The sequence below is a fragment of the Dissoconium aciculare genome (genome assembly GCF_010015565.1).
Source record: "Dissoconium aciculare CBS 342.82 unplaced genomic scaffold K489scaffold_14, whole genome shotgun sequence".
Classification (NCBI taxonomy): Eukaryota; Fungi; Ascomycota; class Dothideomycetes; order Mycosphaerellales; family Dissoconiaceae; genus Dissoconium; species Dissoconium aciculare.
In genome coordinates this window covers 711,477-735,743 of record NW_022984964.1, presented here as the reverse complement: position 1 = coordinate 735,743, position 24,267 = coordinate 711,477, and the positions used below count along the sequence as shown (strand labels likewise).

The 24,267-nt window shown below is 54.1% G+C and overlaps 10 protein-coding genes across 10 annotated transcripts; 6 read left to right on the top strand and 4 right to left on the bottom strand.

Moving 5' to 3' along the window:
• Positions 1 to 3,788: 3,788 nt before the first annotated feature.
• K489DRAFT_373758 (uncharacterized protein) lies at positions 3,789 to 4,118 on the top strand (the record flags this gene model as incomplete). Its single annotated transcript, XM_033603458.1, has 1 exon — positions 3,789 to 4,118. One exon carries the CDS (start codon positions 3,789 to 3,791, stop codon positions 4,116 to 4,118), a length of 330 nt encoding a protein of 109 aa, XP_033456352.1.
• A 1,998-nt stretch (positions 4,119 to 6,116) lies between these two features.
• K489DRAFT_413214 (uncharacterized protein) lies at positions 6,117 to 6,449 on the bottom strand (the record flags this gene model as incomplete). The annotated part of the gene is made up of 1 exon (XM_033608012.1): positions 6,117 to 6,449. One exon carries the CDS (start codon positions 6,447 to 6,449, stop codon positions 6,117 to 6,119), a length of 333 nt encoding a protein of 110 aa, XP_033456351.1.
• Positions 6,450 to 6,718: 269 nt separating this feature from the next.
• Positions 6,719 to 7,395, top strand: K489DRAFT_79076 (uncharacterized protein). The gene has a single exon (XM_033608927.1). It carries the CDS (start codon positions 6,835 to 6,837, stop codon positions 7,174 to 7,176), a length of 342 nt encoding a protein of 113 aa, XP_033456350.1. The 5' UTR covers positions 6,719 to 6,834; the 3' UTR covers positions 7,177 to 7,395.
• Positions 7,396 to 7,677: 282 nt separating this feature from the next.
• On the bottom strand, positions 7,678 to 10,197 carry K489DRAFT_396640 (uroporphyrinogen-III C-methyltransferase; the record flags this gene model as incomplete). Its single annotated transcript, XM_033606881.1, has 4 exons — positions 8,270 to 10,197; positions 8,042 to 8,215; positions 7,874 to 7,957; positions 7,678 to 7,797 (listed from the first exon to the last, which is right to left on the bottom strand). Exons 1-4 carry the CDS (start codon positions 9,734 to 9,736, stop codon positions 7,678 to 7,680), a joined length of 1,845 nt encoding a protein of 614 aa, XP_033456349.1. The 5' UTR covers positions 9,737 to 10,197.
• Positions 10,198 to 11,703: 1,506 nt separating this feature from the next.
• On the bottom strand, positions 11,704 to 13,038 carry K489DRAFT_413212 (uncharacterized protein; the record flags this gene model as incomplete). Its single annotated transcript, XM_033608011.1, has 4 exons — positions 11,704 to 11,713; positions 11,782 to 12,045; positions 12,113 to 12,605; positions 13,026 to 13,038. The coding sequence occupies 4 exons, from the start codon at positions 13,036 to 13,038 to the stop codon at positions 11,704 to 11,706; spliced, it is 780 nt and encodes a 259-aa protein (XP_033456348.1).
• A 665-nt stretch (positions 13,039 to 13,703) lies between these two features.
• K489DRAFT_384230 (uncharacterized protein) lies at positions 13,704 to 14,480 on the bottom strand. Its single transcript, XM_033605811.1, has one exon. It carries the CDS (start codon positions 14,347 to 14,349, stop codon positions 13,801 to 13,803), a length of 549 nt encoding a protein of 182 aa, XP_033456347.1. The 5' UTR covers positions 14,350 to 14,480; the 3' UTR covers positions 13,704 to 13,800.
• Positions 14,481 to 16,140: 1,660 nt separating this feature from the next.
• On the top strand, positions 16,141 to 16,635 carry K489DRAFT_373754 (uncharacterized protein; the record flags this gene model as incomplete). Its single annotated transcript, XM_033603457.1, has 1 exon — positions 16,141 to 16,635. One exon carries the CDS (start codon positions 16,141 to 16,143, stop codon positions 16,633 to 16,635), a length of 495 nt encoding a protein of 164 aa, XP_033456346.1.
• Positions 16,636 to 18,194: 1,559 nt separating this feature from the next.
• K489DRAFT_79036 (uncharacterized protein) lies at positions 18,195 to 19,822 on the top strand. Its single transcript, XM_033608926.1, has 4 exons — positions 18,195 to 18,908; positions 19,013 to 19,186; positions 19,344 to 19,467; positions 19,599 to 19,822. Exons 1-4 carry the CDS (start codon positions 18,495 to 18,497, stop codon positions 19,706 to 19,708), a joined length of 822 nt encoding a protein of 273 aa, XP_033456345.1. The 5' UTR covers positions 18,195 to 18,494; the 3' UTR covers positions 19,709 to 19,822.
• A 1,079-nt stretch (positions 19,823 to 20,901) lies between these two features.
• K489DRAFT_384227 (carboxylesterase family protein-like protein) lies at positions 20,902 to 23,767 on the top strand. The gene is made up of 2 exons (XM_033605810.1): positions 20,902 to 23,317; positions 23,431 to 23,767. The coding sequence occupies exons 1-2, from the start codon at positions 21,359 to 21,361 to the stop codon at positions 23,587 to 23,589; spliced, it is 2,118 nt and encodes a 705-aa protein (XP_033456344.1). The 5' UTR covers positions 20,902 to 21,358; the 3' UTR covers positions 23,590 to 23,767.
• On the top strand, positions 23,485 to 24,152 carry K489DRAFT_79029 (uncharacterized protein). Its single transcript, XM_033608925.1, has one exon. The coding sequence runs from the start codon at positions 23,726 to 23,728 to the stop codon at positions 24,062 to 24,064; it is 339 nt and encodes a 112-aa protein (XP_033456343.1). The 5' UTR covers positions 23,485 to 23,725; the 3' UTR covers positions 24,065 to 24,152.
• The last annotated feature ends 115 nt before the right edge of the window (positions 24,153 to 24,267 follow it).

Below are 24,267 nucleotides of genomic sequence, written 5' to 3'. Positions count from 1 at the left end.
CGACAGCACCGGAGAAGTTCGGTAGGTGACTTTACATGATTTTCTGGAGTTCACTGGTTGATGGGTACTTCTTGCTGATGGTTGTTCGCAGATCCGGATTCGTGCCTTATTGGGCGAGCTGCGGTGGCAGCTTTCAAGGAAGCTCAGGCTGGTCGAGCACCATCTAACTTTTGGGATGTGAATATCCTATTATGGATGTTCCACGATGCGCCCATGGAGAGGTATTGGTTTCCGAGCCGCGTCGGTCTCGGCGTACGTCTATATTATATTTATCCGACTTGTATTACTTGCAGCTTTGCGTAGAATCTTAGGATCCTTCTAAACAGGATATTGTACTTGTAATAAAAGCCCCTGAAGTTTAGATATACGGGCGGGACGCTGGTGTTGAACCCTGGCACGCTGGGGATAAAAATAAGGGCAAACTTTTGGCATGTAGATCACAGCAAGATTTGCCCTTTTTTATGTCACCCACATGCCTGGGTAGTTGATGTGCTTTGTTTGACTTCGATGATGTCCATCATCAGTCTAGAGACCCATCTTCCAACGAGCAACAAGTCAGAACAATCTCTCGTCCATGGGATGCATCCAACCAAGCAACAGGTCAGATCTATGACCGTCGTATGCCCTATCTGGAGCAAATAGAGGAAGGTATCTTGAAGTGGTCACTGTTTTTTTTCATCTATCAACAATACCCTTAGAGAATACAACATGCAAGAGCCGCCACAAGCAAAGTCAGTGACGGAAGGCGACAATTCAAGATTGCACCAATTATCCGATGAAGATGAGAAACAATGCGATGTTCGAAAGAGTGAAGATACCTCCGAGTATCCGACTGGACTTAGGCTGGCTACAATTGTTGTCGCCCTAGGCTTGGGTAACTTACTTAGTTTACCATCGTCGCAACTGCAATCCCAAATATTGCGGACGAATTCCAAGGTCAGTCAGACGTCGCCTGGTACAGCGACGCGTTGTTCATTATAATCGGTGGCATTCAATCCGCCTGGAAGAAAGGACACAAGTACTTCCCTCTCAAGACTATCTTTCTTCTGGCCATCCTTGCGTTTTAACTAGGCTCTCTGCTTTGTGGCGTGGCGCCCAATAGCGCCGTGCTCATCTTGGGACGCGCGATTACCGGCCCGGGTGCAGCAGGTATTGGCTCGGAAATTTACATTTTGATTGATTTTTCAGCCAGACCAAAGCAGCGACCATTGCACACGGGGATTGTTGGCAGGTTATGGCATCGCAGCCGTCGCGGGACTGTCGATTTGTGGTGCATTCTCCGAATCCGTCAGCTGAAGATGGTGACTTCTCCCGATCTATGAGCTCGCTGAGCTGCTTTTCTGACTGGTGATAGGTGCTTCTACATTAATCTTCTCATTGGAGCTCTTTCAGCACTCATCATTTTACTGTTCTTCAAGACACCTAGCGCTACAAATCTGCAATCCACGATTCTTATAGAAGAGTTCTTACAAACCGATCCAGTTGAGGTTGTCCTCAAAATGGGTTGTGTTACAAGGTTCATTCTTGTCTTGCACGATTCTGGCACCCATTATGCATTCAGCTGATGTGGAATTATGGCAACTCAGCATGAAATGGAAGCACCGGCAAATTAGACCAATACACGATAGATCAATGAAAGAGAGCTCACTACCATTACACATAGCTGTGCATTCATGAGCGTCATCTGCATCACCATAGCAATTCCTTCCGCATGAGATGCAGAATTCGATCGTGCGTATACTCCAAGGAAATGCGTCACAGAAGCATGATTTCAATGTGCGGGTATCAGCTGGATAGTCAGCTCCTCGCCCTTTACAAAATCCAGGCAAGCATCTGAACATACTGGGATTTCATGCGTATGCCTTTCAATTCTGTTTGGACGGACAGCCTTGTATGCATCTCTGCTGGAGATTGCGATCTACCTACGCTCTGACATTTGGAACCAGAATCAATGCGATGTGAAAAATCAAGGCTTAAATTCGGAACGTACCGATAGTCCTTTCTCACACCGAACACATATAGTCGTGGCCTCAAGCATGTACAAACTCCCGATTGATCTTCGTGGCATTTACTGAAAGGAGCCCGGAACGCCATATCACCATAATGAGATACCAAGGACAGCGCCCAGGTTGTGCTCTGACCAATCTCCAGCCATGGATGAAAATGAAGCTCATCGGAAGCTGTCTAAGACTCGCCCGATGGGTGCCAACATCGACAGGGATCTGCTTGACGAAGCTATCAAGGTCAACTTCGTGTACAAGGTTCAGGACATGGTCTTTCGGCCGCATTCAGTAACTCGGGCGATTTCAGTGAAGCCGATGAGGTTAGTTCAAAAGGCCAATGAGTCCCTGCTGAAGGAGCATGTGCGGCGTGTTTGCCACGTACGACTCAATACGCGCGTCAATGCGAAGATGGAAAATACGCGTCCGCCAACCCCAACATCTCCTGCTGGGCTTTGGCATGCTCAACCTCGACGTGAGCGATTCAGGACTTTCAGCCAGGCTTGGACAAGTTGAACCCTCTCGCCGATCCCAAATCCCAGGTCCCTACAGCCTTTGACCAAAATCATTGGCTGCCTCTCAAGGCTTCCATTGATCATTGCATGCTTGGAAAATAACTTCGGTCGTTCCGCTTCATTTCGTGCATTACATTTTTCCGACCTTGGCTCCAGCAGTACTAGTGTCTATGTTCGTCGGGCAAACTTTACTGCAAATCATACCTTAATGCGCCTGAACAGATAAGTTGCGACCCACAAGGCGAGGTATATACGATCCAGTCCCGGGTGTGAGTACTGGTGATCTCGCCATGTGTGAAGATCTGTTTACGCGTAATGCGCGATCGCCGACAATTGATAACATCCTTGTCGTGCGTACGCCCGGCGCTGAGGTGAGATACATGATCTCATCTTCCGGGGGGTGAGATTAAGCTTCGCGCTAAGGATGCGGGACTGTTCACCGGAACTGACCCCGGCGTGCTCACCAGATGCGTTGCCATTTCATAGCATCACATCTGACGGCAAGTGGGCGGCTAGGTTGAATGATCGAGTTTAAGAAGTCCAGGTTGACACATCACATCGCCAATCATGGCTGGGAAGTGCATCCAAGGACATCCTCGCCAAGGACCTCGCCAAGGACATCGCAGCCAGGCTCCCCACCACCAAGGACTTTACGAGGACATCACCACCAAGGACATCACCGCCAAGTAAATCGCAGCCAGGGACATCGCAGCCAAGGACCCTGCCGCTGAGTGTATCGAAACTAACCGTTCCACTTCCGCTGTAACCGCACCAGCTTGCGGCAGCTAAATACGTCTACGAAGCATTACGCAGATCCATAAGGACTGTTGTAGAACAAGGACAGTTACGGCCCCAAAACACTCGGGTTATGTGCAGCTCTTGTGTTGATTCGCGGAACGTCACCATCTAGGAATCAGGCCTCTCACTGATGCTGGGCTTCGCCACCCGACACCATCTCCAAAGCGACATTCAACGTCACGGCGAACAGACTATCCAACACAAGCTGGGTCCACAACGGATGTCGGGCAGGTACCTTGGCGTGGGTATTATTCTTCCTTGCGACTGTGCGGGCTCGCAACGCTGAGTGACTTCAGACAGTCAGGAGGTGCAATGGACGAAGTCGAGCGCTCAGAAAAGATATATAAGTCGCCTGCCGGTCCATGAATGCTTTTTTGGAAATCATCACTCACACAATCCAATCTCAAGCCTCAACCACAAGCCTTCAACCCACCAGACCAGCTCTCCAAGCCCGATCATCCTCTTCTCCATCAACATGCAGATCAACGCCATGCTTCTCGCCTTCATCGGCACCTTTGCCCTGACCAACGCCGTGGTCGTCGAGATGTTCGCCGACGAGGGCTGCGGGCAGTCTGTGGGGACTCGCAACGTCTACGACAACACCTGCGCCCCGACCCAGGGCTTCCAGTCTTTCCGCGTCATCTCCAACGGCGGCGGCAACCAGTTCGTCCGCTCGTACAGCCCCAACAACTGCGCCGGTCCTCAGACCCAGTGCATCCCCGCCAGCGGCGTGTACAACTGCATCCGTGCCATCAACGGCGCCGGAGGCAGCAACGCTTTCGGATCCAGCACCATCGGCTGTTAGATTCGGCAGAAATCCTCAACTCGTCGTTCAAGCTGCTCAAGACTGTTCCGAGGAAATCCTTCGCAGTATGATGGTCCCTCGTCATTTGCGCAGTGGGACAAAGCTGCCTGAATGAGCCGGGGGACAACTGGGATTTTTGACCTATCAGCGGACTCAACTTGCTACCTTCCGAGGTGTCCATTCGCTATATAATCATAAAATCGACTCATTCATATGACTCATCTAAGAGACATTCTCATTTGTATATCTGATGGTGACACTGTGACGATCGACCTGTCGACGCTAGTAGCCTCATGACCAGTTTCAAAACGACAGGGTCAGTTCACGCTTATCTTGAAATCTTCCCCCTTCGAGTAATCCGTAATGCTGGAGTTCTCTCTCTTCGGATCCGGTCCGGGGAAAGTTCAGATTGTCCAGAACTACGCCATGGCGATGAAGGGGAAGCTCGTGCACTGAAGAAAATGAGCTCGCGGACGCATAATACGCGGGACTTACGAGCACGGTGAAGTCTGTGCGAGCGGAAACAGCGTTTATGCTGGTTAGCTTTCCAACTTCGGGTCATGAACATGGACTTGCCCAGTGCACGTTATGACTTTATACGTTGCGGGGGCGGAGGCGCGTGGGTGCGCTCACCTCGCACTGTCTTGAACCGGGATTGATTAGGATACATCTGGGCAAGACACACACACATGGATCGGACAAATTGACACTCCAATTACTGGACTGGTAACTTGAACTTTACCATGACTCAACCATTCGCTTGTACGCTTTTCATCCTTGAAGGTAGAGTCGAACATCGGCTCGTTTGTGTTCAGCCGTCACAGTACCCGGTCACCGGACATGTCTACTAGACATACGCTACCCACGCATCAGGTATGAGGCCGTGCATAGAGGAAACAAATGAAGTGTCGTGTACGAGCGCGGGCGTGTCCGTTGCTCAGGAGGATTTAGCGGTAAGCGCCAAGCGACCAGATCGGGTTTAGTCTGTATTGACCACCTGGGCATGCGGCTGGCTTTTCTATACGCGTATCGACCTTTTCAGCATCTCTAGCGCACAAGCAGCATCATGATCCGTATTCTATCGCAACGTTTCGTGGATTGGTCGCGGCGAAATGAGACAAGCTAATTAAATCCTAATCACCGGAATGCGTCCGAACCTCGAACTTTTCGCGCTCCCGGTCGATCTCCTGAATTTCTTGTCGCGGGATAATTTGGTCATGCGGTAAATGCACTGAGACGATTCCAAGTCGGAGATGATTCAAACAATGCCTTCCGCCCTTTTGATCACAGAGATAGAACTACCCCTCCCCCGCCACGATGGCAAAGTGGTCGTCGATGCGAGGATCGTCCAGAACATGAGATTTCTCACTTCCAATGCCGGAATGATTGTACTGAGCGGAACCAGTCTGGCTGATTTACATGCCAGGAGAGGTAATCATCGCAAATCAATTCGAGCGGTTGGTGACGCCGGCGGTAGTAACGCAATAAACTCGATGACTCGGCGTGAACTTCTCGAAGACACAGAGAGAGGAGGTCCGTTCTTGTTGCATCCCTCTCCGTTGATCTCAGCGGCTTTTCTCTCCCCATGAACCATATGTCATCGGCGAAGATGACGGGGACAGGTCGTGGTTGCCGTCAGTTCTACCTTCTTCACTTTCATGGCGATGGTTCCGCTGAGGTCGACAATCGTCGGGTAGGAGTGAGACTCGAGCGGATGAGAACATTTGTATGCACGGGCTCAACGCGACATCACGCCTGAAGGAGGAAGCATGAAGCATGGAGCATGACGCGAACCATCAGATCGCCGAATATGGATATATGTATGTATCTATCAAATGGCTGTGTGGGGACGACATGTCAGTCGCGAACTCCTGGGGTCCTGGCCTCTTGATGCATACATTCAATGACTAACGAGAACGCTGCCCAGAAAAGGAAAGAAGATCAGTAATAAGTCCCCGGTCCCAGGGAGAACGGGGATCGACGACTCACGCCAGCGATCTAAACCAATCCACAACCCGTCCCGGAGCTCATGGCATTGCTCCCGCCGTTGACATTCGTCGCCGAGACGCAGCCGTAATTGCCGTATGCGTCGATGCACGCGGTGGAGGCGCCGGCGCAGGCGTTCCGGCTGTAGGCCGTGAGGCGCTGGAAATTGCCGCCGTCGGCGGTGACGCGGAAGGACTGGAAGCCGCCGGTCGGGCCGCAGGTGTTGTCGTAGATGTTGCGCGAGTAGGAGAAGTCCTGGCAGTTGTTGTCGTTGAAGAAATCCACGACGGCGGCGTTGGCCGTGGCGGTCAGGGCGGCGAGGAGGATGGCGGCCTTGATGAACATTGTGGGAGATTCTTTCCGGAAGTGTGGGCTGCTGGTGATGGGTTGGGTCTGTCGTCGGTGAAAGACTTCGGCGAGCAAGCTTCGATCTGCGGCGGAAGGATCTTGAGTCGTATTGCTCTCGAATCTTCGAGTAATGGGGACGATGCGAGTTCATATATCACCGAGCATTGCATCGGCGGGAGTGGCGTCGGAGAAGGTCAGGCCGTGCATAGCAAGGCAATAGATCGGTAGGCTGTGGAGCAGAGATCCTCGGCGATCGACAGCCACGCAGCATCGAAGGCAGCGCGACGAAGCCAACGGCCCATAGATCCACCACGGGGCGAATGCCCAGCTGCAGAAGATCGCCAGATGGGCGTGCAAGGGCAAGGTTCAGGACAAGTCACGCATGCGGTCGGGCGGAGACGGCATGTCAGGACTCAAGCCACCGAGCGCCACTCGAGAGCGCCGCTCCGCTCGAGCATCGGCATGGCATGGATCTGCGACGCATGGCGTTCCGGGGGCGTTCGTGTGTGTATACGGCGTTATATCGGTCGCCGGGAGGATCGAAGCTCTTAGCTCGTACATAGGTCAACAAGGCGTGGATGATGGGGAAGGAAGCAAGATGACCTTTCCTCGCCGAAAAATCTCCACGGACGATGTCATTGAAGGGAAGGTCTCGTCACAGTCGACAGGCCCTCGCGCGGCGGCTCCGAAGATTCACTTCGCCACGTGCCTCGTCAATGGCTGATGGACATATCTCTCTCTCTCTCTATATCCCTCTATATGCAGGGTCCATTATTATCAACGAGACTTGAGGATATCGACCCCGCGGCGTCATACGATCATTCATCATAACCGGCTGCATCGAGAGAGGGATGGGGGAATCCTTCACTGCGCGCTTTCTCACGCGGTGCTCACGGAACGGATTCGCGCAGTCACGACAGGGGGAAAAAACTCCGGGGAAAATTCCAGCGAGAACGTCAATGGCATAACGAGCCGAGTTGACGGGAGAACACGGCGGCACGCGGGCGAGAGGAAAAAAAAGACATGGATAAGGGGATTTGCCGTGACGGGCGACCTCCTCGGCGTCGAGTCTGACGGCCTCGAATCTCCACGATATCCGTCCATCTCGTCCAAAAGAGAATCGGAGAATCCCCGACCTGGGAATCGTTCGGAATGGTTTCCTCTCAAACGACCAGGCCCATCATCGGATCGCCCTGCTCCTTCCCGTCGGCGCCGAGCGGGGGGCTCAGCAGCATTTCGCGGAGGGAGGAGAGGCCCGAGCGGCCGAGGACGAGCGGAGCGTGACGGTGGTCGTTTTGATGAGGATGTTGTTGTTGGTGGTGGTGGTGGTGGTGCTCGGATTGGTCTGCGGAAGCGGGAGGAGGTTTCGTCGATGATGAGGATGTGGCGTCTTCGACGGAAACGGGAGAAGGAGGAAGTACAGCGGAGGAGTGTGCGCCTCCGCCGAAGGATTCCAGGCCGTCCAGGCCGCGCCAGCCGTCTTCCACGATCCACCTGGGCTGCACCTGTTCGACGTTCTCCTCCTCACCCTCCTTGATCGACGCCGGAGGAGAAGTAGTGGAAGGACCAGGAGGAGGGGTGAAGAGGACCTCGCAGGCCCTCCCGACGACTAACAGGCCGGGCGGTCTCGAGCCCTCGGTCTCCACGGCCGCGACGACGAAGCGCAGCGTCGTGCGGATGACGCGCTGATCGGGGCAGGAGGCGCGCTCGATGACGGCGCAGGGGGTGTCGAGGGGATACGTCGGGCCGGGGTGCCTCCTCGTCTGCTCTCCCTTCTCGTCTCCTTCGGTTCGCTGCGCTCCGTCGACGTCGTCGACGGTGAGACTCTCCACCAGATCGGCCAGGCGGTGCAGCGCCATCAGGAACACCACCGTCTGGCTCTCCCGCCATTCCGGCCGGACGGGCTTCGCGCCGTGTCGCCCCGTGCCCGTGCAGATCAGCAGCTGGTCGGCGACGGCGCGATGCGTGGCCGGGATGGCGGCGAAGAGCGGGGCGCTGAGCGCGGAAGTGACGCCGGGCAGAACGAGCGGCTCATAGCCGTGGGTGCGGAAGAAGGCGACTTCCTCGGCGCCGCGGCCGTAGAGGTAGGGGTCGCCTTGCTTGAGGCGGAGCACGGACCGGCCCTGTTGCAGGGCGGCGAGCGCCAGGCTGTGCAGCTCGTCCTGCGCGGCGTCGGCGTTGCCCGGGAATTTCCGCGCGATGTGCAGCGGGGTGCGGCGCGGCGCGAGGGCCAGGACGCCCGCGGGCACGAGTTTGTCCGCGAGGATGAGGTCGGCGCTGCGGAGGGCTTTCAGGGTGGCGGTGGTCAGGAGGTCGGGGTGGCCGGGGCCGGAACCGGCGAGGATGATGCGGCCTTGGCGGGGGCGAGGGGCGGGGAGGGATACCCCAGGGGTGGTGGTGGCGGTGGTGGTTGTGACGGGAGAGCGGGGATCTTGTTGGTAAGCTTCGAGGATGGTGGTGACGTCGTCGTCGGTGATGGCCGCGAGACGTTGCAGAGGCCAGTATTCGCAGATCTGCGCGAGCCAGCGCATCCGCCGTGCCTTGGCGGCGTCGGCATCGGTCGGGAGGATGAGTTTATTGAACGCGGCCGTCTGACCCGCGTCGTCGTCCTCCGCGTCGTATTCCACCGGGATCGTTGGTGCGGTTTCTGATTCCGCTGCCTCGCTCTGCTCTCCCGCTCTTGCCTGATCCTCCCGATCCTGCTCCCAGATCTTCCGCCTCATCGTCCCAAGACGATCCACCGCCTCTCCCAGATCCGGCGGTAGAGCAGCGGCGATCTCCCTCCGAATGCGCGAGGCCAGTTTACAGCCTCGTCCGGAAGTGGTCACGCCGATCTGGAGAGGGCCGGCGGAATGCGTGGAGAGGAGGGTGAAGGTGCAGAGCAGCGGGGCATCGACGACGTTGACGGGGATCCTGAGTCGCCGACATCGAGCGGCGAGGGCGCTATTCGCGGCGGTGGCGCCGGGAGATGTGATGAAGACCGCGTCGACGATGTGGTCGACCTCGGGGCGGCCGAGGGTGGTCAGGTCTTGTTCGGAGAAACCCCGCTGTAGCCATTGGATCTGCTTCTCCTCGATCCGGCGGGTGAGGACATGTGGGAGGGCAGAGGTGGTCGGAGCGATGAGGATGGGCGTGGCGCCGACTTCGAGGGAGCGGGAGACTCGTGCAGCGGCGAGAGCATTGGAGCCGATTACGAGGTGGATGTGGTTGTTGGAGTCGATGGCTGTGAGGAGAGCGGGAGGGACGGCGGTGGCGGTAGCGGTAGTGGTGGTAGTAGTAGCCATGATAGAAGACTCGTGCCGTGATTGAGATGTAAGAGGACGAAGGAGGAGGAGGTAGAGAGAACCACGGACGTGGCGAGGGAGGAAGAAGAGAGCGAGCGAGAGGCGAAAGCACTACTTGTAGGTTGAAACGCGCAGGCCCCGATCCAAACCGCGCGGTGGTAGTCCGAGGCGAAGGCGTCGCGCATGTATGAACTAGGCAGGTATGGACGTATGGATGTATGGATGTATGGATGTATGGATGTATGGACGAAAAGAAAGTCGCCGATATCGATCTCGATGAGCGAGACACGGCCAAAAAAAAGAAAGAGAAATTCCACTCCAAAGCTACTTCAATGAGGAAGCCATTCCCTTCTGACCATCCCCACCCACGTCCAGCTCAGCCTTACAAGCCAGAACGACATTCCCATTCATTGATTCATGCATATGCATTTGATCTCGATCTATAATAAAAGATCATCTAGAACGTGGTGGTGGCATACATACATCCATACATACATTGGGGCAAAGAAAGATAAGCGACGACGATAAGCGACGCGGGCGCGGGCGAAGACCGCGGGAAAAATCTCTTATCAGCGAGCAAGCCCGCCCGGCGTCGGCGCGCAAAATGGCGGGACAAAAATGATAAATAAGTTGATATGTAATAATGATAATCGGAAATGCCTGATTGGGGACGACGCCGCGGAGAAGAAACCCCCGCTGCTTCCTCTCAGGCCCGGGGCTGACTGGTTTCTCTTAGGGTTGACTGATGGGGCAGTGAGTGACCGGGTCGGTCCCTGTTAGGCATGTTTGTCCCGCCGCCCAAACAACTTTTCGAGAAGAAAACGAGGTATTGTAGGAAGAGCAGGCCGAAGAGAAAGAGGGAAGGGATGAGGAATGAGCAGTCAGTAAAGGATTAGAGGAGTGGAGGATGATATTTTCCAGCTGCAGTTCTTTCGATGAATGGAGGGTGATTTCCAGCGTTCGATGAATTGAGGCGGGAGGGGAGGAAATGAGGGGACGATGATCGATGTCTTGAGGGAATTTCCCTCCCTGTGCGCGCGACGGAGAGAGAGAGAGAGATGAGGGATGGGAGACGAGATGAAAACCTAGGTGTGATTCTTTGCCGGAGGGAGAAGGCAGGCATCGGCGAGACGGGGGGGAGAGAGAGAGGGGGACAGTAGAGAGAGTAGGAGGGGAGGTGTGCGATGTCCAGAAAGGGAGATGGAAATAACTGGAGATGGAGATGGAGATGGGAATCTCCGCGGGCGAGGCGAAGAGATAGTAAAGGAAAGAAAAGAAAAGAGAAGAGAAGGGAAGAGAGACGGATGAAGATCAGAGTTGGTTCAAGCAGTGTGATGGGCGGACATTATGCATTAGGTTATATGCTGTTTCTTGTCCCTCTCTCTCACTCGGACCTTCCACCCGCCCCGTAGAGAGGGGCGGTGAGGTCGAACGAGCGAGAGAGGGAACAGAAGGAGATGTATGATTATGTACAACAACAACGGGCAGGGGAAAAAGCAAAGCAAACAGACGCAGCGCAACGCAGCAGATTCTGGATATCATGATCAGGAATACGAGAAAAGGAGGACAGACAACCAGGACGGTCCCATCCCAGAGGTGAAAGAGGATTTCATTCCTTCGGGTGGGATATCCCTGCTGCGCTCCTGACATCCTCCTGGGGCGGCGGCCGAGCGCCCGCACACGCTCGAATCAGCGTGGGTGGGTTTCTGGGTGAAACCCGAGATGTGCTTTTCTTCATCATCATTAAGTTTTTTTCTTATTCTTCTTCTCTTGTACTTCTTGGGCTGTCGTGAGAGGTCCTCGTGGTGGATGGAGTAGAGGACAGATCGTCGTGGTTCGGTCGTGAGGTCAGGGTGGTTTTCGTTCTTCTTCTTTTCACATCGCGCAGGGGAGTCGTAGGGTTAAATCAAAACGCAGCATGAACGACGATGTTCGGCCGATGAGGGCTAGACGTCGAGGCGAGTGATTTATTCGTAGCTGTGAGAGGAGAGGAGATGGTCAGCGATCAAGATATCTCGTGTGAGGAACGTATTCTTTGAACATACTCGTCCTTGACGCGGCGACCGCTGTCGGCGTCACGGAAGCTACCGCGGCTGCGGGTGCTCTTGTTGCGACGGAAGAGGCCCTTCTTCTCGTGACCGTAGTCCTCGGTGTTGCGCTTGCCGCCGAGGGCACCGCCGACGCAGAAGAGGATGGTGGCGATGGACCAGGCAGCAAAGGCAGCCCAGGTGAAGGCGATGGCCTTGACACCGTATTGAGCCTCGAGACCGGCGTTGTTGAAGGCACGGTAACCACCGACAACCCAGGCGCTGTGTTGAGAAATATCGTCAGTTCCCTGTCGACTGTGTGAAGATTCGATACATCGCGAAAACTTACGTCATGAGAGAGGCGGCGACGGCTTGCATGCCAACCGCGAGGAAGGTGAAGCTGCTGCTGAGGTAAGCGCCGAGGCGGGTGCACAGAGCCAAGAGGCCGGTGAAGATGGCGAGGGCGGCGAAGAAGAGGGCGATGATGTAGAAAGCCCAACCGATGCGGCTGAGGTAGTACCAGTAGTTGCGGTTGTCGGCGAAGGTCGAGGGGAGGTTGTTGGCGGCGTTGGTGCCGGAGAAGTTGTCGACGGGGCTGAACGGCACGTCGGCGGCGGTGGCCAGGCAGTTGGCGTTCAGGTCGGTCTGGCCGTCAACGCCGCAGAGACGGAGCCAAGTCCATCGGACCGGGTTGGGGATGCCTTGGGCGTTGTTGGGGAGTCGGGCCTGGAGGAAGTAGATCTGGTTCTCGGGCATGGTCTCGAGGCCGGAGAGGACGACGAGGAACTGGAGGACGATACCGCCCGCGAGGAAGACGAGGGCGATCAAGCCGAGGATGGGACCTGTGGGAGGAAGTGAATGTCAGTGACGGTTCCTTGTGGTGTGACGATGGTGCTAATAGTAGCGATGGTTCCGTCGCGTCGTCGATGTGACCGAAATTCCGCAGTCCTGCACACCGCAAAAGTTGCCACGCCGTCTTCCTTCACAAGCGCGTCGCAACACAGGTCATTGGGACATGGCAGTGATGATGTTGGAATACCGGCGCGCGCGTCGCATTGCGGTGGGTTTTCCTGCCCACAGTACAGCAGACGCGCCCGTTGGGTCACCTTTCCAAGCGGAGGCTTCCGTTCGTGATGTTGCGATGAGAGCGCGCGGGCGGGCGGGCGATGTGCGACCGAGGAAACGACGGCGATGTTTGTTGCGAAATAGGAGGTGTCGCGAGATGGAGACTGTGATGAGAGAGAGAGAGAAGCAAGACTTACGAGCGACGGCCATTGCGACGAGTGCGGGTGTTGGTTCACCGCGACGACAATGTGTGGATCGGTGTGGTGGTGAGTTTGTTTTTGTCGTTGTTTGTTGACGGCAGCGGTAGCAAACACACTCACACGACGACGTACGCGGTGGATGGACGACCCGGAGAGGACGTAGGATTGCAGTGGGTTGGGATTAAGCAAGTAAGGAGAAAGATCGAAAAGAGGAATAAATGTGTGGTGACGAGACGACAAGGTTATATCAGGAGGAATAGGTTGGTACTAGGTAGTGGTGATGATGATGATGATGATGGTTGCCGAGGATTGTGGAGGGTGATGGTGGTGAAGCGCAGGTGAACACACACACGCTATGATGATGATGTTATGGGAGGGCGCACGCACACACACCCGCGATCAACTGCTGTATGTACTGTAACAAAAGTTGATTTGTGTGAGCGTCTGTGTGTCTGTCTGGAGGGATGGGATGGGTATGGGATGGGTATGGGATGGGTATGTGCACGCCCGGGCGCCCGAGGGTAACGAGACGGAACGTAAAAGGTGATGAGTTGGCCGCAACGGTCGAGGCCCGAGCCCGATGAGAGAAATATCTAGAACGCATGGGAAATGTGACGCTGCGGCTCCGGGTGAAACTGGGCCATCGCATCCACAGCAGTTGGTTCTAATATTCCTAGTGTTTTAGCTATTTATTTGGTCCCATTGCCCGGATTTCGTCTGTTCGGATCGTCGTCAATGGCTGTCCACAGACATACCTAGGTAGCTACAGTAGCTAAAGCAGTAGTCGCTTTGTTGGCGGTGGTGCTGCTGCTGCTGCTGCTGCCGCCGTTGTCGTTTCTACATGTACAAAAAGGACCCTCGAGAGAGAGACGGAGAGACGCAAGCCCAAGAAAGGAAAAAAAGGGCGATGACGCAGTTGGACGAAGCTTGACTTTTCGGCACGAGCCTCTCGAATGATGATGATGATGTCGATGCATGATGGAAAAGCCTGCCCAGATTCATCCACCATCATCACTCGCCGGATCGAAATAAAACAACCTTGGAATCTGGGCATCGCTGAAGGATTTTTCTCTCCCACCACGATCGACACCGTCACGTGCGCAACGACGACGACGACGACGACGACGATGATGTCGAGACCGATGATGTAGTAGTAGGTAGCATCGATCGAGGTGTCTTCCGCATTGGGTCGGTTTGCGACAGCCTCGGAGAACCCGCGCGTGTCGGGAGAGGACTGATGGGTGATGATGATGATGATGTCTATCGTTGGTCTCAGAGGCGGCTCTCCCTCTCCCCGCTTCGACGAAGACCAATTATCCATCAATTGGGCACGACCATGTTTATGATGGTGGACTCGTCTAGGTATACACATACCAGTGCATGATGGAGTATTCTACCCAGGCAATGTTTATACCTTGTACTGCAGACGTGTAACATTGCTGAATATAGAGGCGGCGGCGGCGGAAGGCGGTGCAGAAGGAATGCCATGCCCGGCCAGGATTTGGAGTGGAGGGAGGACTGCCCATGCGACGACGGAGGAGCGCCATGCTTCTCCTCCACAGCACGTATGTACGTACGTCAGGATCTCAGGTCTCCGTCTTTCCTCTCTCGCGCGCGCTCTCTTTGCTTCCCAGCGATTCATCGTGGTGGAGGGATTTGTCTAGGCTCTCGACTCACCACGCCGCCGATCGAGCCGCATCGTGACCGTGTGCATGTTCATTGGGGAATAATCCTGGAGAGAGAGCTCTTCCTCCCGCCAGATGCAGACACCTCTCTACAGGAAACACACACCCTGACACCCTCACGCACACACACACATCCACCGAGGTATACACGTGACATCCCTCAGCCGTCTCTGCATCCTCACACACAGACACACACACGACAACATCCCGATCAACGCCTCCAACTCAATATTTGTTATTCGGCTCAACACCGAAAAACATTCCAAACAACAACGATCGTCTCGAGCAAAAATCCCAGAGGCAGGCTTCTCTCGCATCCGCTCCCTCCTGGCCGAGAGGGCATGAATTGCGGATGGACAGAGATGAAATGACGATGATGCTAAGCGCCGGAAAAGCAAGTGCCGCATCGTCACCCAAGCCACCCAGACCGGGAAACCGGTCGACGCCATGCCCCGTTTGAGGCTTAGCTCTGAGAGAGAGAGAGAGAGAGTGCGTGTGTGCCTGTGTGTGCTTGTGTGTGTGTGTATGTGTATGTGCGAGTGTCTCTGCTCATCGTCCACCGCACGATCCCCATTCCCACGGAGAAGAGAGGGAATTCCATTTCTACACGCGATTGAAGACTGCTCTGATGGATGCGGAAGTATGCTCGAACAGGCTCGATAGATAGGTATAAAAGATCCTGGGCGCGATGTACGGCGTGGATCAATTGTCGATCCGAGAGTGGCTTGTTTACTGGCTTGCAGGTTGTCTTTCTCCCTCTCTCGCTCTCTACTTGCGACATATCTACATACATTCTGTACTTGCTCGCGACAGCTCTACAGAGCTATAGCTCGGAACGTACTAAGGTACATACATACTCAGGTCAGATAAATAGGTAGGTAGGAAGGTACCTGTACAGCTGTAAAGCTTCTCGCCCGGCGACTCGGAGGGATCGGCTCGTGCATGCGACACAGCCCAGGCGAAAGGCATGATTGCATACCTAGGTAGAGATGTCCAGCAAATCGTGCATATCTGTGGCTTGAAAGAGAGAGAGAGAGAGCGCGAGCGAGCTAAACGGCCACAGTGCCAGGTTTTTAATTTTCTCCCTATCTATGCACAGATAGAGAGCACGACACCGTACCGTATCCATCATTGCCTACACTCAGTACTGTATATGCGCGCGTGTGTGTTTCGGCTGCCCGAGGGAAGTGAGAGAGAGAGAGAGAGAGATATACACGAGAACGGCGATGATGCCGGCGCACCGACGAGCAAAGCCACCTGGGCACCCAATGATGGAGATGACGTAGGTGGGAGAATCCACATCCACTCGGAAAACTAAAGGCTTTCTGGATTTCCAGCAACGATCGTCACCACCGTACGCAGCGACGGCTGTCGTTTACTATCGACGCGATTGCGCGCCAATCATCTCGTATGGGGTGGATATCACGATGCCTGTCTATCTGCCTGCCTGTCTGTCTGTCCACAGGAGTGGAATGATCGATTGGGCTTGCGATGAAGGAATTGTCATCCCGAGGCTGGCGGCGGGATGGGCCGGCCGTGACTGCCCTTCATCATTCCAAGGTTGTTATTATGATTCCAAGGTTATTATCAAGACCTCACCATCACGTGTTCGACTTCGGAGCTCAATGCGATGCCTCGTTGATGGGAAATACTGTATATATGACACGGGCGCGGAAAGCCCCACTGAGGAGCAGTATGGAGGTGTAGCTCATGGAACATGTCTTGGTATCACTACAACATCTCAGCCGGGGGAGACTTTCCCACACAGGCAGGCATATCGACGGAGGAGGAAGCTCCCTGTAACTCTCGCTCGTGGAAGTCTTTGCGCACCTATCACCTCTGGTCATTTCGATACGCATGATTCGCTATGTCGGAACGGTCACGGCGTACGATGCGGGGACGAGGCTATGGTGTGTGTGTAGCAATCCAGTGATTGCAGGCAGATGATCGATCGCGAAATGTCGAACCCTAACCCCGACCCTAATATCTGTTGGTCCCCGGCGACGAGCGCACCTAATAACTAGAAGTGCATATACAGTTGCAACTACAGACCGACTCCTTTCTGCACAAGCAATGTAAGGGTCAACTTGAACTGTGATTCTCCATCCTTTCTACCAGTATTCGCACGATATCCTAGAAGCATGGGAATCCTTCCTGCAACGTGTTCTGGACATTTCTTGTTCTAGCGCTAAGCTGATTCGCTTTCAGGCACGCTCGTACCGACAAATCTAGGTATTTTTCCACGATGAATCGCATTTATTACTATATTCGTAATTGGGTATCGGACGTTACCGTCGTTGCAGTGTAGGCATTTACTGGAAGCCGTTTTTTCTTTCATACATACATGTAGCATTTATTGCGTAGGGTCCTCCGAGTTTAGACGGGCTTCTCTTTTCTTCTCATCGAAAGGTCAGGTTTTCTGGTTGCGGTTTATCACCGAAATCTCGCTTGTTATTATTATCATCACAGGAGAATAGATTATGCTTCGCTGGGGATCCTTCCACACGTGCTCTGGATACGGTTCATCTTATTCTAGCATTCGCTTCGAGTTCGCGCCGACGGCCGCATTGTTTATTTTAGCGTTGGACCCTCCCATGGAGTTGCCAAAGCCAAGGTACTGCATGTGGGTTTAGCTCCTGTCAAGCATGTTTCCAAAACATGCTTGGTCAACCTTATTGAATCCTTCACTTGAGCAGTTCCGGGATAAATAAACCAATGAAAGTCGCAGAATGATCCATCCAAAGGTAGTTCCGGGACAAATCTAACATTGAAAGTCGCAAAATGATCTGTTCATTCCGAGGTTGGTCAAAGCCCCCGGATCTATTTATGCTTGATACGAATACGATGGCAAGTTTCATCTCGCCGTGCGATTTGCTTGTTCATCCCACTGTCGTCTCGCCCCTGAGCTTTTCACCTACTTTGATAACCTTCTGAACCGGCCTTGGTAATCCTACGGGATGGGGAAAGATCTCCTCCAAGGGTACGCGAAACCTCACCTTGTCCTCCTCTCGGGCGTTAGGGAAGCTTCTCCCCTGGAACATGTGTCGTCCACGTGGTCGCCTCGTGCTGAACGAATATCTGTTGGCGGTCAACGATAGGAGCTTCCCTCAAGATAATTACATAGGTCCGAGGCCTGGGTAGTCTCGAGAGACAAACGCCACGCGTCTCGTTCCTCTTCATTCGAGCCTCTGACGTGAACGATTCTACGGGAACTTCCGTGGATGTGGATACGTCCTTGACTTGGAACGCGACATGCAAGTGGTCCCTGGACAAGAATATTAGGATCAACTTGGCTACAACGTCCTCAGGACCATCCAGATGTTGATCCACGTGTTGACTCGTCGACGAATGTCATTGGCAGTCAGACTTTCTCAGAACCAGTGAGAGGAAGGCCATGCTTGCTATCGTGGCTTCTGACTTTGACTCCTTCAACAAGCTAGTAATACGAAACGATTTCCCCGGAGTTCTCCGTTGGTCATGGATACAGTATTGACTTGTAACACAGCAGTTAGTATGGATCGTTTGACATGGCCCTTGAGCAAGAACGTCGCACGAACAATGCTTACAATGTCCAATGAATTATCCAGGCACCGAAGAGTACAACGAAAATGATGACGACGATAACAACGACGATAGGAGACGCAGAAATGCATAAAGATGTGACGGAATCCCCGTCAATATCATTCATTTTCGTTCATCAGCTCTCAGTCTTCTTACAATTCCAAAGACAATCTCCTTACTTAAATCTTTCGATTCACCATTTCGACTCTCGGCTGGCACGATGAAATTCCAACTCGTGCAATCCGCCATCATGGCATTCCTCGCGCAGTCGATTTCCGCCGCGGTCGTGATCCGTCAATCCAAGGAGGCGTCCATATACGACATGCTCGGGTCCAACCCAACCTTGGTTTCCAACACCACGGACTACAACGGTGTCTTCTACCAGGAGCATGAAGATGACCCCAACGAGGACAGCAAAGTCGGAGGCGGGGCGCCCTTTGGCTGCAGCACCGGAAACCTCTGCGATTACCAGCCCAAACGATTTAATTCCTTCCGGTGGGAGACCCAATCCACCTCGCAATTCCGCGGCGGATTGCACCGCATCTCCGAGCCTCTGTGCCCTCCGGGAACCATCTCCAAGAGCTACACCTACTCCTACTCGTACCAAGTCAGCGTCCAAGCCGGCCCCGACCTGGTAAGTTGTTCGCCATGTCATGCCAATGTTCGAGCGACGGCCAGACACAACCACCAAAGGAGAGAATTCCCGCAAAACCACTGACTTCCTACTGTGTAACACAGAAACAACCCTTGATCGCCGCCATCGACAAACTCGGCATCCGCGCCGGTTTCTCCTACACCTGGGGCCATGCCGAGTCCAGCCAATACACCGTGCAATGCAACGACCCCAAGAACAATCACCCCTGCGTGGAGACCTTCTCCCCCATGATCGGCGTCATCTCCGGGATCGGCTATGTACGTTTGCCCCCCACATCCTGCTCCACCAGCAGCAGAATCGTCCGAGGGACATAGCAGCAAAGAAAAAGGAGAAGAAAAAAAAAGCAACCCCAAGAGAAAGAAAGAAAGAAGAAAAGGAGAAAACGTGATCGCTGATTCCTCCCGATGAAAATAGTCCACGGTCGAAGTCCCCGGCGGAAAGGTCTGCTCCCGCGGCGACTCCTCCCACATGACCATCCACATCCCCGTCGTGCAATCCTCCGACTGCCAGGGGACCTCCAGCACCTGCGGCGCCCAAGGTGAGTTTCCTCGTCCTCCCCTGTCGTCCCTCCTCTCGTCCGGCCCCTTTCGCCATTTCTTTTTCTCTGGCCGCCAGGACATGACATGACATGACAAAAAGAGAATCCCCCGGCTGATCGTCTCCCATCAGGGATCTACGACTCCTGCTACTATGCGGGCGACTACGCCAAACAGCTCTGCCCGAACCGGAACTTGGGCACGATCCCGAACGGTCGTGTCTGTCCGTCGAACACTTTTTGATCTCGGCCGGGCTGATCTCCCTCCCGTCCCCTCGCTCTTCGCTTTCTCTGCCGGGTCCTGGCATTGTTGTTAGGTCGATCGCCATATCGGAAGGAAATGAATACATGGATGGGAGACGGAGTGCCGAGAAGGGAAAAATCGCGGATATGCCAGAGTCGGTGGTTTGAATTGTGCTACTCTTGGAAGTCGAGATGCCTTGTTTGTTGGTATTGAGTGGGCAATCTACTCTCACCTATACAGTCTCTCCCGAAAATTTGGATTCAGCTGTTTTGCCTTCCAGAGAGGCGGTGGAGTGGGAGTCATCCATGTCGACAAAAAAGAAGGTATATATCTCTCCCGGCACGTCGATACGTCTATTATGTTTCTCTCTATAGGATCATACTTCGATCGGATAAGTAATCCAAGTCTGGGAGATATATGTCCACGGGTCTGTGTCTGTCTTCTGTCTACTGCATAATCCTCTCCTCTCGTCTCCTGTCGTGGTAAAACGGCAAGTGCACGACGCGAAAACGGCAACAAACGTGAACAACGCGCAAATGCCACCACTGATAGCATTTCGACCGACCACCCGATCACGCGTGTACAGTAGTGATAACCATCATCTCAGCTATCGACTCTCCATATCCATGTCAATCAATTCCTTATCCTCTCACCCTCCCGAAGGAATAATTATAATTTGACATGAAAGTTCGAGTCCGCGTGTCCCGACCGGCAGTGGTGTAATGCCGCCAGTCCCAACTTCGATGGGGGTAAGTTTGGGTGGGATGGACGTGTGGCTCAAAGGCCGGCCGGCGCGCGCAGATCATTCCTCTGGCCGGTCGATTTTGACATGTGCCAACGCTTCTCTCGCCCGCCCGCTTTGCCAACGGTCTCTTTTTAATCATTGTTGGCGCCGTGCCTGTCTGTCCTGTGTATATCGTGCATTACGCGATATCTGTCCTTTCGCCAGCCATTTATCAATCGATACATTAATATTGAGGCGCTTGTGTGCATGGGATATTGAAGAGCGGTGGATGCGGCGCGGCGTGATCCTCGGTGTCGTCGCTGATTAAGCAGATCAGGATGAGCGTGAAGAGACGGCGGTCATGATGACCACCCAGAAGCCCATCATATAGTATATCGTAATAATCACGACGACTAAGCTTTTGATCGGGCTCATCCTCTAATGCAACTCTATTTCTCATCGTCTTCCACAGATTCTCACTGACCAACACATTCCGCATCGCATCCCACCGCCACTTAGCTCACTGGTCGGATCGGTTGAGGAGCATTTATCAACGCTGCGAACCATGATTGACAGATATCCGCGCACGTGGAGTTCCCTCTTCCCACCGCGGTGGGCGCGCATGCAAGATTCGGAAACGTGCAATGCGATGACTTGGCCTTTTCCTCCGTGAGGCAATTATTCCTCTCCTTCCCGACAACGTTCTGGACCGTCACGACCGTCGTGGACATCCCTCGAGCTACTAATAGAAGCATGATGGCGCCGGGCGTATGAGCCGCTGATGCAATCGCAACTCTTCATCATCCATTGGCATGCACGGGTTTTTTAATCCTTGACTCCTCCAAATTGCGACATGATTCATCTTTGAGCTGCTACCTCGAGATTTTCTGGTCTGCGACTCATCCTAATTTCTCATCGTCTTCGTCATGAGGTGGTCATCGTGTCTGGCTGTACTCAGCCAGACCATCGCATCAGCCGCAGCGCTGGACACGCGCTCCACACCCTTCTTCAGCAATGATCAGACTTCATTATATCTCATGTTTCAGAACAACTTGAACTTCACCGACGACGGCAACCACATCAGCGCGATACTACTTGATCCCATGACATATGATCAAGCCTCCGCTGCATGCAATGGCCTAAACGAGACGTTGATTCCACTCGCCTCACTTCGCGCCCACTCCTCAGATTTATCATATTCCCTCCGATATCAGGAGTATCTTGCGAGCCAGGCCAATCAGCTTTTCTGGATTCAAAATGGGGTCGTCGGCGTAGATGAGCAACGTCCAGGCCAATTGCGATACCCGACCACTACGCCATCGAATAGTGCACGACTCCCCGTAATCTGTACTCAATCATACACCAACAACTACCCGAATACTGCACAGGCCACGCCTCCGATCGGAATCCAATTGGCATCAACAGGGAACACGTATGTTGGATTCCGCAACCTCAAATCATTCCTATTCCTGGGCATCCCCTTTGCCAATTATCCAGGCCGATTCGAATATTCGACGGTATACAACAACACTGGCCAAACCATCTATGCCACCAGCTTCGGTAAACCCTGTGAACAGCCATTCTTTCCCGACTCGGCTGAGGAATGTCTTTCGTTGAACATTGAGACTCCATACATTCCGCGTGCAGGATCGACAGGTGGCCTACGTCCGGTGCTTGTGACCATACCCGGTGGTGGCTTCACGGTCGGTGCCAGCAATCAACTCGATCCGTCCAACCTGGTCTCTCGCGAAGACATTGTTTCGGTATCCATCAATTATCGCTTAGGCACGTTCGGTTTCTTCACCGTCCCTGGTACCGACCTCAAAGGCAACTATGGTATCGCGGATCAGATCACGGCGCTGCGATGGATCAAGGCGAATATTGCCAACTTCGGAGGCGACCCGAATCGCGTCACCATCACCGGAACCTCTGCAGGAGCAAGTTCCGTCCAAGCACTCCTGGGCTCACCACCGGTCATCCAGGAGAAGCTGATATCCGGCGCTCTCGTTCAATCCAACCTAGGGGGTGGCGTCGGCTTGGGACTTACCTCGTCCTACTACACCCAATTCAGCGCCTGGCCCACCATTCAGCAATCCTACGAGGTCGCCGGCCAGCAAATCTTCCAGAACGCCGGCTGCACCCAATCCAACCTCGCCGACCAAATCGCCTGCCTGAAATCCGTCCCCGCACAAACCATCATCGACGCCGGCAACTACGCCCGCTTCGTCGTCCAAGACGGCACCTATATCACCCACCCAGAAACCCCCGTCGGCAAGAACACCGCCACCCAACAAACCACCGCCCACGTCCCCGTCATCTTCGGCAACACCCTCCACGACGGCGCCAGCTTCGCCACCTTCCCGCCGGCCTCCTCCACCACCAGCCTCTCCGTGGGGCTCCAATACAGCCTCAGCATCGGCGCCTCCGCCGCCGACTCCATCCTCTCCAGCGGCCTCTTCTCGGCCTACAACAGCGGCAACCTCACCCTGGATGCCTTCAACATCAGCGCGCGGGTCGCCTCGGACTTCGGCTTCCGCTGCACCAGCACGGCCTTCGTCTACGCGGGCGCCACCAACGCCGTTTTCCCCAAAGCGTGGTACTACACGCTCTCGCGGACGTGGCAGGGCTACGACGCGAACCACCTCGGGCCCGAACTCACCCGCGGCCCCACCGAGTCTCCGGATTTCCCGCTCGGTAATCCGAATAAACCCTACTTCCGCCTTCACGGTGGAGAGGGTGGCTTCATGTACGGCGAGCAGATCCCATTGAGGGACGTCACCGACCTCCGTGCGAGCGAGCTGATCGCGGGATATGTGGGCAGTTTCGTCCGCACGGGCGATCCGAATTCGGACATTAAGTGGTTGAGGGTGAGGGGGTACTACGATGTGAGTTTCTTCTCTTTTCCCTCCCTCTTTTCTTTTCCTTTTTTTGCATTGTTCTGTTTACCCCAGATTTTCTTACTCTTTGCACCATTACTGACGGGCGCGAAAATTTATAGCAAATCTCCTCCATCAATGCCAGCGGTCCCTGGTTGCCTGTTCGCAACGAAACGGGGCCCACGAAATTGTTGGATTATCCTGCCCGCGACGCCACTTTCCCGGAGATGAAGCAGTGTTCTTGGCTGAATTATTCGATCGGATATTATGTTGATCATTGATGCAAGGGCGTGTATGTGTGTGGAGTATTCCTCGGCTGTTCTCTTGTGCAGAGGAACGACAGGGACGGGGAGACTTTGGAGCAGAGTAGGTATGGATATAGAGATAGAATAGTACAAAGATGGGTTACAGGGCGATATGCGTATGATCAGCCACGATCCGATCTTATTTTATTCTGGACTTCTTCTTGTCGTCGTCGTCTCAACGATGATGCGGCTCTCCATGTCTTTGTTACGCCATGGCTGGGCTCTCTTCGCATCCGCTCCCCTGCGCCTTCGCGTGGGGACCACCACCACCATTTCCCTCCCGAATCGCCACGTGCGGTTGAACCCCGTGGATCATACGCCGCCCATGCTCATGCACGCCTCCATGTGCGTACACAATCTCCTCCTGCATAGATTCTGCATTGCATATTGCATAACAAACAGCTTCGAGGATTCGACTTCATTCGTCGACGATGATTTATATATAATTTAATCTGCCCAGGTGGACCATGTTTTGGTTCACAACAGGCATGTCCGGCGTTCACAATGCATCATCACGTGATGACGCATCAATGGCTGCCTCGAACGTCGGCTTGTGCCCTATCTACAGTGGACACTAATTTCCCATCTCCTGTACGTACATACTCGTTGACGATATGCTTCTCTTCCTATACAATCTTGGTTCTACGCTTTTGC

Bases quoted from the DNA above. Each gene is read 5' to 3' on its own strand.
- K489DRAFT_79076 (XM_033608927.1), top strand. From the start codon at position 6,835: ATGCGGTCGGGCGGAGACGGCATGTCAGGACTCAAGCCACCGAGCGCC.
- K489DRAFT_384230 (XM_033605811.1), bottom strand. From the start codon at position 14,349: ATGGATAATTGGTCTTCGTCGAAGCGGGGAGAGGGAGAGCCGCCTCTG.
- K489DRAFT_79036 (XM_033608926.1), top strand. From the start codon at position 18,495: ATGAAATTCCAACTCGTGCAATCCGCCATCATGGCATTCCTCGCGCAG. The intron at 19,187-19,343 runs GTACGTTTGCCC...CGATGAAAATAG, and splicing joins TCATCTCCGGGATCGGCTAT to TCCACGGTCGAAGTCCCCGG. The intron at 19,468-19,598 runs GTGAGTTTCCTC...GTCTCCCATCAG, and splicing joins CAGCACCTGCGGCGCCCAAG to GGATCTACGACTCCTGCTAC.
- K489DRAFT_384227 (XM_033605810.1), top strand. From the start codon at position 21,359: ATGAGGTGGTCATCGTGTCTGGCTGTACTCAGCCAGACCATCGCATCA. The intron at 23,318-23,430 runs GTGAGTTTCTTC...GAAAATTTATAG, and splicing joins GGGTGAGGGGGTACTACGAT to CAAATCTCCTCCATCAATGC.
- K489DRAFT_79029 (XM_033608925.1), top strand. From the start codon at position 23,726: ATGCGTATGATCAGCCACGATCCGATCTTATTTTATTCTGGACTTCTT.